This window comes from Maniola jurtina, chromosome 4 (assembly GCF_905333055.1).
Source record: "Maniola jurtina chromosome 4, ilManJurt1.1, whole genome shotgun sequence".
In the NCBI taxonomy this organism is placed as follows: domain Eukaryota; kingdom Metazoa; phylum Arthropoda; class Insecta; order Lepidoptera; family Nymphalidae; genus Maniola; species Maniola jurtina.
In genome coordinates this window covers 6499782-6514384 of record NC_060032.1, presented here as the reverse complement: position 1 = coordinate 6514384, position 14603 = coordinate 6499782, and the positions used below count along the sequence as shown (strand labels likewise).

The window sequence follows — 14603 nt, the reverse complement described above, 5'->3', positions numbered from 1 at the left end:
AAGGAACATATCATTCGAACATAGGTAGGTATTTAGATCATAGATTACTTTGCTCTATGGATGTGATCACAGACCAATAACATATTTTTATCATAGACTATAGATTTTGATACCTTACGACCCTTACGACATGCTTTTTTTTTTCTCTCTCGTCTGGCCTTGCAAAGATAAGCCAATGTCAAGTTTGTAATAATTTGTAACAATTAAACTATACAAGTATGGACCCCGTCTGTGCCGGTGCTCGCCGACATACGCACGGCACCTCCTAGAGCGTTTTCCAGTAAGTTTTAACAAAAAAAAACACACCAAAAAGGCAGAGCACGCCCACCAGCTAACACCAACACAGACGAAGTCTACGACATGCTTACGACTGAAGTTTGACTGTAACCTCCATATTCATATATTATCTATTCATAAAAATGTAATGTTTCGTGGACATTATTATTATAAAAGATATAAAAGATTGGGTGTATGTAGTGATGTTGCATTTGAAACAAATATCCTAATAAAAATCTGTAGAAATGCAATAATTATACCTGCTGTGGACTATAGGTTTATTCTCCAAGATGGACAAACTTTCCGAGGCCAAGGTAATGTTTAATATTTTTAATTAAATAAGATCTACGTATCTACAGCCACCAATCAATTGAAGAAGAAGATCTTATAGAATTCGTTGATTCGTACGAACGCTTCGGCTTATCTCTAGTATTTTCATTACCTATTGCAATTATTTACTCGTTTGTAGAGTCAAGACCTTGGCACTAAGAAAAGTCCATTTGATGACCTAAGCAGAGATGAGCTAATAACTAAATGTAAAGGCCTTCTAGCCATTGCACAGAAGGCGAAACAGGCTAAATCAGGTAAAAAAAATTCTATTCTAATTATAGTTGTTAGGTACTAGAAATATTTGCTTGCTTGCATTTCCTTTTAAATCAATACAAATAGCAGAAAAAACCCATAGCTAACTCAAACAAAAACATTATGCTCTTGACTTAGTCAGCAAGTAGTTTGTCATGACTTTTCTTCTTTCTGGGCTGGTTTCAGCACTTAAGGTGGAAGCGACGGGTCTGCCCGCTTTAGTATTTGTGAGAATTAGTCTATACTAGAGCTAATTTCTTAAACTGGACCCTTTCAAGTAAAGATTTTTATATAAACCTGTGAGGATGATACTGCCATTGTCGGAATTAGAATGCCATAAGCCTATGTTATCGCATTAGTTTACAAATTGCGAAAAACCAAATTAAATTTGAATTTCGCGGGCAGACCCATCGCATGCCTCTTAAATGTTTCCGTCTGTTGTGCACATAAATGTCATGACATTTATTTCAATGTCTTTTTCAGAACTACAGGTTGAGGTTGATAAATATAAAACTCTGCTCCAAGAATGTGAAACTGAGAGAAAGATTAAACTAGATAATGTTCAAATGTTGCAAGAACTTGTTGATTCTTTAACAGAACAAAAACTCACTTTCATTACTGAAATAGACACAGTTCAAAGTAAGGTGCGAGCACTCGGTAATAAATGCAATTACTATGAAGAAGAAATCAATAAAATGAAAGCTGAGTTAATTTTGAAAGATCAAAACCTTTCAGCTGCATCTCAAAAATTATCAGACCTTGATAGTGAAGTGATTTCTCTTAAGAGGCAAAATAATAGACTTCTGGAAGAAAACGAACAACTCATAACACAACTTACTGAGCTTGAAGCTAGAACTGAAGAATTTAACAATATTGGATTGCAGCAAAGGGAACAGCTAAAAGTTTTAGAAGAAAAAGTTCAATATGGTGAGTTAGGTTAGTTTATCATATTAACCAAACCTATTTAAAGTATGTCCCAATATATCTAATGTGATATTTAATGTTTCAGATGAATCTTATCAAACGAAAATCGAAGAGTTTAATAACAAAATTAAAGTGTTGGAACAATGTGCAAAAGAATCAGCCAAAGAAAACAAATCAGAATTCAAAGATTATAAAAGTAAAATAGATGAACTTAATAAGCTTTATGAGCTCGAGAAATCTAAGTTAGATAAAGCTAATATTAAACTAAGAAGTTACAAAGACAAGATACTGAAGTGTGCTAATTGTATAAACCAGTTAAAGAATTCTAGGTATATTTTGACAAAAACAGTAAAAGAGTATTCAGAAAATATTCCTAAATGGCAAAATGAAATTATCAATGCATCTAAGGCTTTTGACAAACAAATGCAACAGTTGAGTGATGAAAACATTTCACTAAAAGAGAAGTTACAACAAAAAGAAAAAGAATTAAATGATATAACTCAAAGCCAAATTGCTATTTTGAAAAATCAAATAAATGAAGTTGAACATGCAAATGAAGAGTTACATTCTCAGGTGTCTGAACTAAAACGGAAACTTGATGACACTCTTATATATAATGATACACTAAAAACTGAAATCACAGTTTTAAAATCAAAAGAATTGGATATACAGATGCTCAATGATCAAATACAGGAAAATAATTCATTGAAAGAAAAACTGAGTCACTCATTATCTCAGCTATCTTTAGTGACTCTAAAAGTCAATGAACTTGAAACAACGGTGGAAAATTTGGTAGAGGATAATTCAAAACTAAATGAAAAGTTGAAATCTAAAGACGAAACAGATAAAACAAAAGAAAATGTGAATTTTCATATAAAGGCATTAGAATCAGAAAAATCTATATTGGTAAAAGAAAAGTTAAATGCCAAAGATGCTGTGATTGAGCTAGAAAATCAAAATAAAATAATAAATGATCAATTCAATAAACTCAAGATAGAGTTACAAATCATAAAGGAACAATTTGAAGCTTTGTCTTTGGAAAATATAAAAATGAAAAAAGATTTTAAATTAGAAAAAGAAAACAGTATAAAAGATTTGAAAAATGAAACAATTTCTTTAAAAGAACAGTATGATAAATTAAAGAAAGAATATCAAAATTTGCAAGATTTAAATGGCTTACTGCAAGAAGAAGTTGAAACCCTAAAACTATCCTTAGAACAGCCAAAAGATGATCCAGAGCATTTGACAGATTTAAATGTCTCACTACAAGCAGATATTGTGAAGCTAGAGACAAAACTGTCTGCTTATAAACAAGAAAATGCTTCACTTTTAATGGAAGTTAAAGAATCTCGTAGTAAGGTTAAAGAATTCGATAACCTTGCTTCTGAATATGAAGATGCGAAATCAAAACTTGTGAGCTACAAAACAGAAAATGCAGAGTTATTAAATGAAATGAAAGAAATCAACCAAGTTTTAAAAGAGCGAGGTGAGTCTATATCTAAACTACAGAAAGCTGTATCTGAAATGGAAAGACTAATTGAGACTTTAGAAAAAGATAGAGACAATATTAAAGCAGAAAAGGATGATCTTCTTAAAAAGGTGGAAACTTTAGAAAATGACCTAAAGAATGCTGAGCAAAATACTTCTAAAAATAGTCAAGCAATAGAAAAAATCGTTTTAGAAAAAGATATTGCACTAAAAAGTTTGCAGGAAAAAGAAAGCATAATTTCTGGACTAAAAGAAGATTTGGACAAACTTAAACAACAATCATGCGCTTGTATGTCACATTCTATAAATAAATAATTCTTCAATACTCATTACACAGAGAATCCTAATTATATCAGTATTATATTTTTCAGCAGTTGAGCTACCTAATGAAGACATGTCTACATCAACAATTTCTAGAGCAGAGGAAAATACACGTATGAAAGATTTAGATGAAACTTTTGAAGATAAGTAAGTAACATTATACAACATACATATAAAATAAATAATTCATAAACTTTTAAATCTTGGTATCAATAAAATACCTACATCTGCACTATTTACAGATATACTAAACTGAGAATGTTTGCCTTAAAACTAAAAAAGAAGTTAAATGAAACAACAGCACAATTGCAAACATCAGATCAGGAGAAAACGAAACTAAAAAAGTTGCTAGCTGATTGTAGCATGGATAATAAACAAAAGCATGTGATATGTCAAGATGTATTGGATAGTCCTAAAAGCGTCGAAAACGAAGAACATAAGTCTGATGTAGCTGACTTGGAGGCTAAATTTAAAAAAACAACAGCTGATCTTGAAGTTTCTACTGCAAAAATTGTGACTTTAGAAGCGGATATCCTAATGAAGAAGCAACAGCTTGCTACTGAAGTAGAATCACATAAAATTACTAAAGAACAGTTGGAAAAAGCGCTACGAGATGTTAAAAAAAAGAATGTTTTAAGTCTGGAAATGGAGGATTATGAGAGATCAATGAAAGATCTTACAACTAAAATGGAAGAAAATAAGAAAAAAATTATACAAGTAAATTCTAATCACAATACATATATATAATCTGTTTTTTTATACAATATGATTGTAATAAAAAATGGTGTTCTATATTTTTCAGATGGAATCAACGATTGATGTGCAAGAGGGAACGATAACAGCTATGAAAACTCAAATAAAACTACTGGAAGAACAAATAAAGACTGAAGAGACTCAAAACAGATTGCTAAAAGAAGAATTACAGCAAGCAATGGAGGATGGCAAAGAAAAAGACAGTGTAATAAATTCCAAGAAAGATATCATCACAAAACTGATGCAGGAACTTGAAGATGAAAAGAGAAAAAATGAAGAAGCAGACTTGGAAATGACCTCAGTTCTCAGTGAAAAGGAGAAAATCATTATGAGTTTCGGCGATGAAAGGACAGAATTGAATAATAGGGTAAAGAAATTGGAATTTAAATGTGCGGAATTAAATGAGAAATTACAAATGACGAATATTGAACTTGCAGACTTGAAGACGGAGTACACTAGTTACAAAGTATGTTCTTTTAATTGTAGCCTGAAAAATTAGGCATAGGTCAGCAGTAATTTACAAGTCTAAATTAAAAATTTATAACACCCCTGACATGTGAAGGTTACAGTAATAACTAGAAAAGGGCTGAACCGATTTTCTTGGATTATAGCTAAGAACACTCTCGATCAAGCCACCTTTCAAACAAAAAAAAAACTAAATTAAAAGCGGTTCATTAGTTTAGGTGCTACGATGGCACAGACAGATACACAGATACACACGTCAAACTTATAACAACCCTCTTTTTGGGTCAGGGGTTAAAAAATAGCTGTTAATGTAATTTTTTTCCGTTTGGAATTTCTTTCTAACATCTTTCTGTTTTCCTGTTGCACTAAGTTATTTTTATGTATAAAAGAAGCCTTGGTTGTCTTCAGGGTGTAAGCTCATGTGCCATCTAAAGATCCATGTTGTAAAAAGATACAGGCAAAGAGACACATTTTTGCATTTAGAATATTACTAGATGCTGGTTGTGATTTCTTGTGGATTTAGGTTGTCAAAATCATGTGGCAACTTATTTTCCAGCATAAGAAGTAGCCAATATCCATCTCTATGTCTGTAATGCAAGCTATATCATGGAAACTGATTTTTCTTGATAAGTAGCCTAATACCCATCTCCAGAATGCAAGCTATCTTTGCCCCAAACATAAATATCAGTTAAACATATTGGCTGTGATAGGTAACTGATAGATACACTTTTGTTTTTATAATATTAGTATGGATAGTATTAATCTTGCAACTCCTGAAAAATAGTATTGTATATCAATTTGTAGGTCAGAGCTCAGGCAGTGTTACGTCAAAATCAGACCATAGATCATAGCCAAGAAGAACAGTTAAAAGAGGAGGCTGCTGCTCTTAAGGCCCAAGTTGACACACTGACTCAAAAGCTTGCAACAGTGCAGTAAGTAAAAATTTCAAATCTGTAACATTATTTGAAAAATAAATAATAATAATAATCTTTATATATAGTCATAGTCATAATATGTTTAAGAACGCCTATATGGACATAATTACGAGAATAGTGACAGAACTCAAAATTCTGTAAATTGAACTAAGTATACCAAACGACCATAAATCTTTGATATTTTATCATGAACAGAAATGCAACTCCGAATTTTTTCAATACAGAATAGCGAGCAAACGAGCTGGCGGGTCACCTGGTGTTAAGTGATTTCGCGCCAGTGGTTGATAAATAGAAGAAGCGTCACAATTCATTTGAGTTTCACTTCAGCGCAAATCACAAATACAGACTCATGTCCATCTCATGTCAGTTGAGCCAATGACATACACTGTCAATTCCAATAATATTGTATAAAATTTTCAAGAATATGGGCATATTTTAGAGATCAGTCGTTATTCTTGATAAAGGCAAATATCTTTTTATGGTCTTATTTTTATTTACGCCTGTATTCTTGAACACAAACACGTAACCATGTTCTATAGTGGAGATATGACTGTTGTACGAATACTGCCTCTGTACGAATCCTGCTTTCCCTTACCCCAAAATACTGCCATATTATTTGTGAATTAATTATCCATCAGCATTATTTTAATCCATCACTGGCCTACTACTGGAGCATGGATCTCTGAGAAGGAGAAGGTTAAAAGTCAACTGTGACTTGCACGCAGATATTATTATCGCTGCAAAAAGTCGCGGTGGGCGATCTCCCTTAGTATTCTGTGGTCATAGTGTAAAAAACATTAATTTACAGGGAGCAAAGTTCAGAGTTAAGTGTAGAAGTGGAGGCTGGTAGAAAGAGGCTATCGGAAGCGAGTGCGGAGGCGGGCCGGGCGCACCAGCGCACTGCTCGCCTGCAAGCCGACTTGACGCGCCTGTCACAGCAACTCGAGTCTGAGAGATCTCAGCATAAACTACAGGTAACAATATCCAAATGCTAACAGATCGCTACATTTATCGGGTTCTGTATCTCCAGAAAAAATAAAAAACTAGCCAAGTGCGAGTCAGACTCGCGCACCGAGGGTTCCGTACTCGAATATTTTTTCCGACATTTTGCACAATAAATCAAAAACTATTATGCATAAAAATAAATAAAAATATGTTTTAGAATGTACAGGTAAAGCCCTTTCATATGATACCCCACTTGGTATAGTTTTCTTACTTTGAAAATTGAAGCACATTTTAATTTTTTTTAAACGATGTAACCACAAATTCACGGTTTTCAGACTTATTACTTCACTTGTGCTATAAGACCTACCTACCTGCCAAATTTCATGATTCTAGGTCGACGGGAAGTACCCTATAGGTTTTCTTGACAGACACGACGGACGGACGGACGGACAGACAGATAACAAAGTGATCCTGTAAGAGTTCCGTTTTTCCTTTTGAGGCACGGAACCCTCGGTGCGCGAGTCTAATTCGCACTTGGCCGGTTTTTTTTTTGCTGAAGGTCAACTTATTCAATTTCCATGGAACTTTAATAAAAATATCTTTTCTAGGTTTCAACATTAACCCAATGTTACAAGTCGCAAATAAGTGACCTGGAAGCTAAATTGCAAAAGGAGACAGAAAACTTGAAGAAGCAGATTGCACTATTACAAGAAAATGTGAGGGCGGGCAGGTCGGACGAAGAGTCTAGCCGCGACAAGTACATGCTCCCAGTCATACCCAGGGAGGAAGGAAGCGATGGCGAAATGGACATCAATGTCTCTCTTATACCCAGAGAGGAAGGAGAGGTATTATATCGTTTACTTTAATCTGTATGCACTTAGTATAACAATACAATATATTATACAATCAATTCGCGCTTTCTTTTAAGATTATACGTTATCTAACTTGTTAAGTGTTTTTAACAACTATTATTACCATAATATCAATATGCATTTAAAAGTATAAATGACATGTAATTGATTTTTAGAGTTATGGTTGTTGTATGCAGTTTTGAAAGTAAACAAATTGAAGGATCAAAAATGCTTCAGACTTTCTAAATTATTCAAAACATATATGGGCACATAATACCACTTAGCTGGAATCACACCAAATGGTAGGTGATGCAGCCTAAAGTAGAGCAAACCTGCGTATAGATGAATATTCACTCTTTTTTTGAAGCTACCAAAACAAGGAAGCGGGGAACACGTAAGCCGAAAGGGCGTTATAATTTCTAGTAGTGTGAATTAGGAACGAGATAGCAAATCACTTCATTCCTGAAAGCAATTGTAATGCTTAATTTCAGGGTTCCGAATCAGCACCTTCCCCGCCGCTTTCAAAATCTATATTAACAAGTGGTGGTAGGAGGTCCCCAGTACCGTTGGAAAGACTTCTAGAAGAGGGAGTTCCAGAAAACGATTCGCTGGACACATCGTCACTCGGTCTCACTTCAGATCAAGAGATTGCAGAATTGAGGAGAAAAATTCTAGCTCAACAGCAGAGGTATTTTATCTCATTTTAAAACTGTGACATTGCGGCTAGTGCTGTTGTGCTTACACAATCTCTAGACTAAATTAATATGTCTAAGGGCCGATTTTTCAATCGTCAAATAACTTTTCTGAGGAATGAATTTGAAGGTTTGCCAGTTTTTGTATCATCTTTATTTTTAAAATTCAAAAAAATTCAAAATATTTTTATTCAATTAGACTTTTACAAGTAGTTTTGAACCGTCAAGAGCATCTACCACTGGTTCGGAATGCCTTTCCTACCCAGAAGAACCAGCAAGAAACTCGGCGGTTGTTCTTTTCAAAGATTTGATATACAATATTATGCCATGAACTAACAAGTAATTAAAATCCCGTACATTGCTGGAGCGATATTATACATCCATTTTCAACCCCCGACCCAAAAAGAGGGGTGTTATAAGTTTGAGGTGTGTATCTTTATATCTGTCTGTGGCATCGTAGCTCCTAAACTAATGAACCGATTTTAATTTTGTTTTTTTGTTTGAAAGGTGGCTTGATTGAGAGTGTTCTTAGCTATAATCCAAGAAAATCGGTTCAACCGTTTGAAAGTTATCAGCTCTTTTCTAGTTATTACTGTAACCTTCACTTGTCAGGGGTGTTATAAATTTTTAATTCACACTTGTAAATTACTGCTGACCTACTCGATATAAGCCTCAGCAAACATCAGCGATATACAGAACCTCGGCAGCCTCGTCAGCACTCTGGATCCATTATTATATTGGACACGCGGGTCATTATAGGCCCTCTGCGTGTGTGACCCACAGAGCCCACAGGCTGCACGTTATGTATGTTCACATTTGTTTATAATAATGATTTATTTATTTTATCGATGTGAAACGTTGCGAAACGTTATGAAAAATCGAGTGGATGCGATGAGGACCATTCTGAGTATTATTTTTGTGTTATTAGGGTGAAGCACGTAACAGTTCTGCTGGCGGAGTCAGAGCGCGAGGGCGCTCGGCTGGCGCAGTTGAGCGAGCTGCTGAAGGCGGAGCTGCGCCGCGTGCGCGCCTCCGCCGGCAACGCACACAACACTGAGTACATGAAGAATGTTACGCTTAAGGTCAGTGCGTGACGGATCCGTGTTTTTTATTCAGATACAAGTTAGACTTTGACTGCAATCTCACCTGGTAGTAAGTGATAATGCAATCTAAGATGGAAGCAGACTAACCTGGAAGAGATGTGGCGTTTCCTAATGATATGCTGAAATGAAATGAATTTACTTATTTCATGTAGGACATCATGTGCCACTTATGATAGGCATGTCAAGAATCTACAGCTAAGCTTGGTTAGCAAAGCAGATTCTACTGCGAAGAGCAGGGAAGAAACTCAGCAGTTGTAATACAAGATATGCAATACATAAGCCATACATATGTAATATGCAAATATAGGTCTACCTATAGTACGCGACAGATTGAGATGGCAATAGGGATATGGGGCGGGGGGACGGCCCGCACACTCGCACGCCACCCGCGTTCACCCGCAGCGGGTAACCAACACACTTTCGCATGTATAATATGGGTAGTGATGCACAAGCTCACTAAGCTCCGCTCTTGATTCAGCTACTGAATATCTATACTAATAAATAAAATTAGAGTGTCTGTCTGTAATTTCGAAATAACTACCTCATATTAAGCTCATATGGTTATTTGAACGATATCATAACTGAATCACACATTTTTAAAATTTTTGTCTGTCTGTCTCCCTTCCTTCCTTCCTTCCTTCTCCCTCTCCCTCTCCCTCTTCTTCTTCTCCTTCTTCTCCTCCGTCTCCTCCTCCTTCTTCTCCTTCCCCTTCTTCTTCTCCTTCTTCTTCCCCTTCTCCTTCTTCTTCTTCTCCTTCTCCTTCTTCTGCTTCTCCTCCTCCTCCTCCTTCTTCTTCTTCTTCTTGCATTTTTTGCATTCCTAAATCCTGGTGCTCCCTCGGGATTTTTAAAGGATGTTTTTACGTGGTACAGAAACACGTTGCATCCCGGGGACGGGCTATTACGGATAGGCTATTTTTGTCCTGGGAAATCAAAAGTTCCCACGGGATTTCAGGTCCTAAACCCACGCGGGCGAAGCTGCGGGCATCAGCTAGTAAACAATATAAACTAGAAAAATACCTTTAGCTAGAGTACATATACGCTATATTACTGGCTACAGTTTCTGACGCTGCCACCCGGAGACGAGCGCAGTCGGCTGGTGCCGGTGCTGCAGAAGATTCTGACGCTCACCTCGGACGAGATGCACAAGATACAAGCTATCGCCAAAGGTAATGTATTTACTTTCTTTTGATTTATTTATTTCAAAATCTAACGGTACTCACTGAGATGCATTACCAGTGAGGAGCAACAGAGTTTTCGACCAATTAATAAGTTAGAGGGTGACGTGATAAAATTATCACTTCATCTAACAATGATCTGATTGGTTTATTAAACATGTTTCCACTTCAGTGAAACCGCACTCTAAGGCTCTATTATTAAGCGTATTACTTTGACTTTGTCCGACTTAAGTTTTAGTCAAAACGAAACATATTTATGTCAGCGATAAAACCGCGCTGTCTCTATTAAAAGTAATAGTGTCTTAAGTCTAAGCAAAGTCAAAGTTTGCTCTTAAGCTCTCAGCCTAAGGAAACATAGTATGTATGACGTCAGGTAAAAGCAGCTTTGGACGACAGTAGTGTCTGCGAATATGTATTGTACTTTAATAGAGACTGAAGCGTAAGGTAGACTGACAAAGTAATGGCGCGCGTTGGAACAAACGCCCCCCATAGCGCTGTGCACATCTCTTCCTATAGATCGACACTGCGGAAGGGAGTTCTTTCCTGATGCCAATTACCTAGTGTAGGATTTTACTTACGAAAATACGTAATTCAATAAATGTGACAGTGCCTTATGTATATGTGTATGTGCCTTACGCAGTGACATGTTCTGGAAGGAAAAAAACTCCTTTATTAAAGATTTTACATCACACCTATGTTGATAGAATTCGAGTCAGTTTTAGCGTTCAATTGAATTGATTTATCTAAGACCTTCTGAACTTAGGTATATCATTTGATAGAATTCGGTCGTCATAATATATTGTAACGTAATGTACTGAAAATTTTCATGTCAAGAATGTACATGGGATGGGGTCTTCAATAATGGTTAATGATACCGGATGAATCTGTAATCCTAAATGAATTTAAGGTTTCGTAAATATAAAATGTATTTATATTTCAGGCCAAGATCCGAATCCAAGTAAAGGTTGGGGAAGCTATCTCCCGTGGCCAGGAGGAAAGTGAAAGTATCGTACAACGATTGCATTAGTGATTAGAATATGTTAATGTCTTCAAAATAATCTGTGATTCAAATTAACTATTCGTAAATTAACGAAACCAAACCAATTATATGGTATTTTAATGAGGCATTTTGTAATAAAAACAAGTGTTGAAATTAAAAGGCTCGTTATCTCAATTATTGTATTTATCGTAATGAAATCAGCATGACAAGATACTTAACATTCATATTATTTTTAAGGTTCCCTATTAGTTATTTCTTTATTACAATTTTACATACTTCACAAACATTCATAAAATAGCAATACAACTAATTCTACATTAGGTGTACAATGTATGAGTGGGATATGGATACCTAGTTTGTGTAACATAATGTAGTTCAATATCTTGTTCATCACCGAGTACACCTTAACAGGGCTCTCTCCGTCACTTACTCCATACAATCGTAGCCCCAATTTCATTTGAATAGCAACCAAACTCCATGAAATTTTGCAGACATATTCTAGAAACTAATATCTGTGCTGTGGTGTTTTAGATTTTGCTAAAAATATGTAGTTTTAAAATTACAGGGGCTCAAAGATTTGTATGTGAATTTTTAAGACCATGTAACTTTGAAACCGAATATTTTAACGGAAATCTGGAAAACCACAGGCATATTAGTTCCCGGAACGTTTCTACAAAATTCCATTGAGTACCTATGATTGATTAGTATTCCAATGAGAGACGAACTATGTTTGTATGGAGCGAGTGACGGAGAGACGCCTCTTAACAACTTAACATGTCTAATGTCTATGTATAATGCCAACGATACAGACACATTCCATCGCATTTATAAATACAACAGACATACAAAAGTTAAAAATATAATAACAGATGTAATTTTTATATCCTGTTGTGTCTATGTAACTAAACATGCCATAATGAATCGACTAGTTCCTAGTTCAAACGAAACATGTACATAATACTTATGTGAATAAAATCGCGCCTTTAAAGAAAAACCGTTACTAAACGAAATTTTTCACGAAATGCCATGTACGAGTATGTTAAAATTTCGTAAGCTACAAGATGAATTTGACAGTTTCTGTAAAATTCCATTCACAAGCTAGATGGCGTTAAAATTAATCCGTTACCAAAATAACTTGGTTAAAAACTACAGGGTGTCTACAATTGGAGCAAGTTTGTTGAAATGTGACGAAGGTGTATGGCTGTATGCTTAATATGTTTGCTGGTTTTGGCAAAGTGTAACATTTTGTTTAGACAGTTCTCTTTTTATCAAATTTCCACTAAAGTAAGCAAAGTGTTACCATACGAATTAAAAACCAACAACTAGTTTTCTGCATTGTATAGAATAGAATAGATTTTTATTCAAATAAACTTTCACAAGTGCTTTTAACCGTCAAAATAATTTACCACTGGTTTGGAATGCCGTCTCTACCGAGAAGAACCAGCCGAGAAACTCGGCGGTTGCTCTTGTTCAATTTACAAAAATATTCCATACTATATGGTTTATGTAAGTCATAATCTTAATCATTACCTATCGTACAACCTCAACATATTGCTCAAACTACCTTTAGTGAAAAATCCAAGATTTTAGTTTATTTTTTGCTCTCCTGTAAAATTTGGATTTTTCATTTTGTAACGGTTTGGCTTTAAAGGTGTGAAATGTTATAAAATCTTATCATTAAAAAATCCACGCATTATGGTAGGTATGCCTAAATAAAGTACCTAACTGTACCTAGATATTCGATTATAATGGAACCTGATAAACAGGAATACTGAATGGTTTGTAATATAGATACGAAGTTTTATGTTTATGTAGGTATAGACTATTTTTATTATTCGTGATTTTATTATGTGGTCAATATTAAATAGATATATTTATTACATGCGTATCCGGGCCGTCCTTTCGTTGTTTCGAATGTTCTTTTTAGCGCGTTCTTTGTATCAAGATTTAAGTACTTATTTTTCCATTGGTAAAAGAACGACCTGGCCTAAGAATATGCTATGTACCTAGCCATAAGAATGTTTAAATGATTGTATTGTATTGAGAAATAAATAAATTATTATTGATTGTACTAACGTGTTTTATTTCCGGCAAGTTTTATCAAAAGAATATGCATGTATTTTATGTAACTCAAAAAGTAAAAGATTATTTACGCCCTTAGCTATCAGTGGCTACCACATAACAAAATGTGTAGTTTGATATCATCTTCATCTTTCTTACGTCTGTAATAAGTAGATAGGTAGGTATAGTAAAAGCTGGCTTGTTGAGGAGTCTTTCTATAGTTATAATGAATTCCTACTTAGAAAGATTGATGACAAAATTGATTATTAATATTTATTATTGTATTTTATTCTATATTTTTAAGAAAAATTATTGAGACATTTTATACAAAAAATAATTTGAATTATTGGATTAACGTATAATGTATATTATCAAGAATAAATGACTATGACTATTATAGTACGCGACAGGTCGAGATGGCAATCGGGGTATGAGGTGGGGGGACGTCCCACTAACCGTCATCTGCGGTATTCATTACTTGTATACCACCAGGAGAGATCGCAGTCGAGGGCTTGTAATGGAATTTTTGCATAGATGCACGTTTTAAAAACCACCTACCGGTCTTTTTAAGGCGCAAGTAAACAGAAAAGCTCCAGAAATTATTTTACCAAAATAGGTACCTAGGTAGGTACTACCTATTTACAAGATAAGTTTTAAACTGAGGTATCTAAGTAAATAGGTTATTCGACAAAATCGGCTTATTAAAAATGTTCCGTACCCAAAGAATAAGAACGGAGCCCTATCTGCTATCTGTCTGTCTGTCTGTATGTGTGTCCGCGTGTCATAGATCTCTAGCTCGTTGACGAAATGAGTTACAAACCTGGAGTTTTGATATTTGGGGTAGAACGTTGACCCAAAAGCGATTATTGAATCAGAAATTCAATTAAATTATTTTTCAGAAGGGCTCCCTTCATGAGAAAGGAGCCGAAAAAATTCTTCTTTCTACTTAAGTATGTAAGGCGTCGTTATGACAGAGCTCATCGAGCAGAGTACGATGGTATTTCTTACTTTCTTTTTATCTTAAATACT

The 14603-nt window shown here is 35.0% G+C and overlaps 1 protein-coding gene across 2 annotated transcripts; it reads left to right on the top strand.

Moving 5' to 3' along the window:
- Positions 1 to 360: 360 nt before the first annotated feature.
- On the top strand, positions 361 to 11954 carry LOC123864283 (GRIP and coiled-coil domain-containing protein 2). Of its 2 annotated transcripts, none has more exons than XM_045904599.1 (14): positions 361 to 590; positions 746 to 860; positions 1342 to 1785; positions 1868 to 3559; positions 3645 to 3738; positions 3834 to 4308; positions 4394 to 4810; positions 5614 to 5741; positions 6553 to 6718; positions 7298 to 7534; positions 8032 to 8228; positions 9161 to 9314; positions 10396 to 10504; positions 11454 to 11954. In XM_045904599.1, the coding sequence occupies exons 1-14, from the start codon at positions 567 to 569 to the stop codon at positions 11513 to 11515; spliced, it is 4314 nt and encodes a 1437-aa protein (XP_045760555.1). In that variant the 5' UTR covers positions 361 to 566; the 3' UTR covers positions 11516 to 11954. The 2 variants fall into 2 exon arrangements, with proteins under 2 accessions (XP_045760555.1, XP_045760554.1); XM_045904598.1 differs by having other exon boundaries at positions 3642 to 3738.
- Positions 11955 to 14603: the final 2649 nt, after the last annotated feature.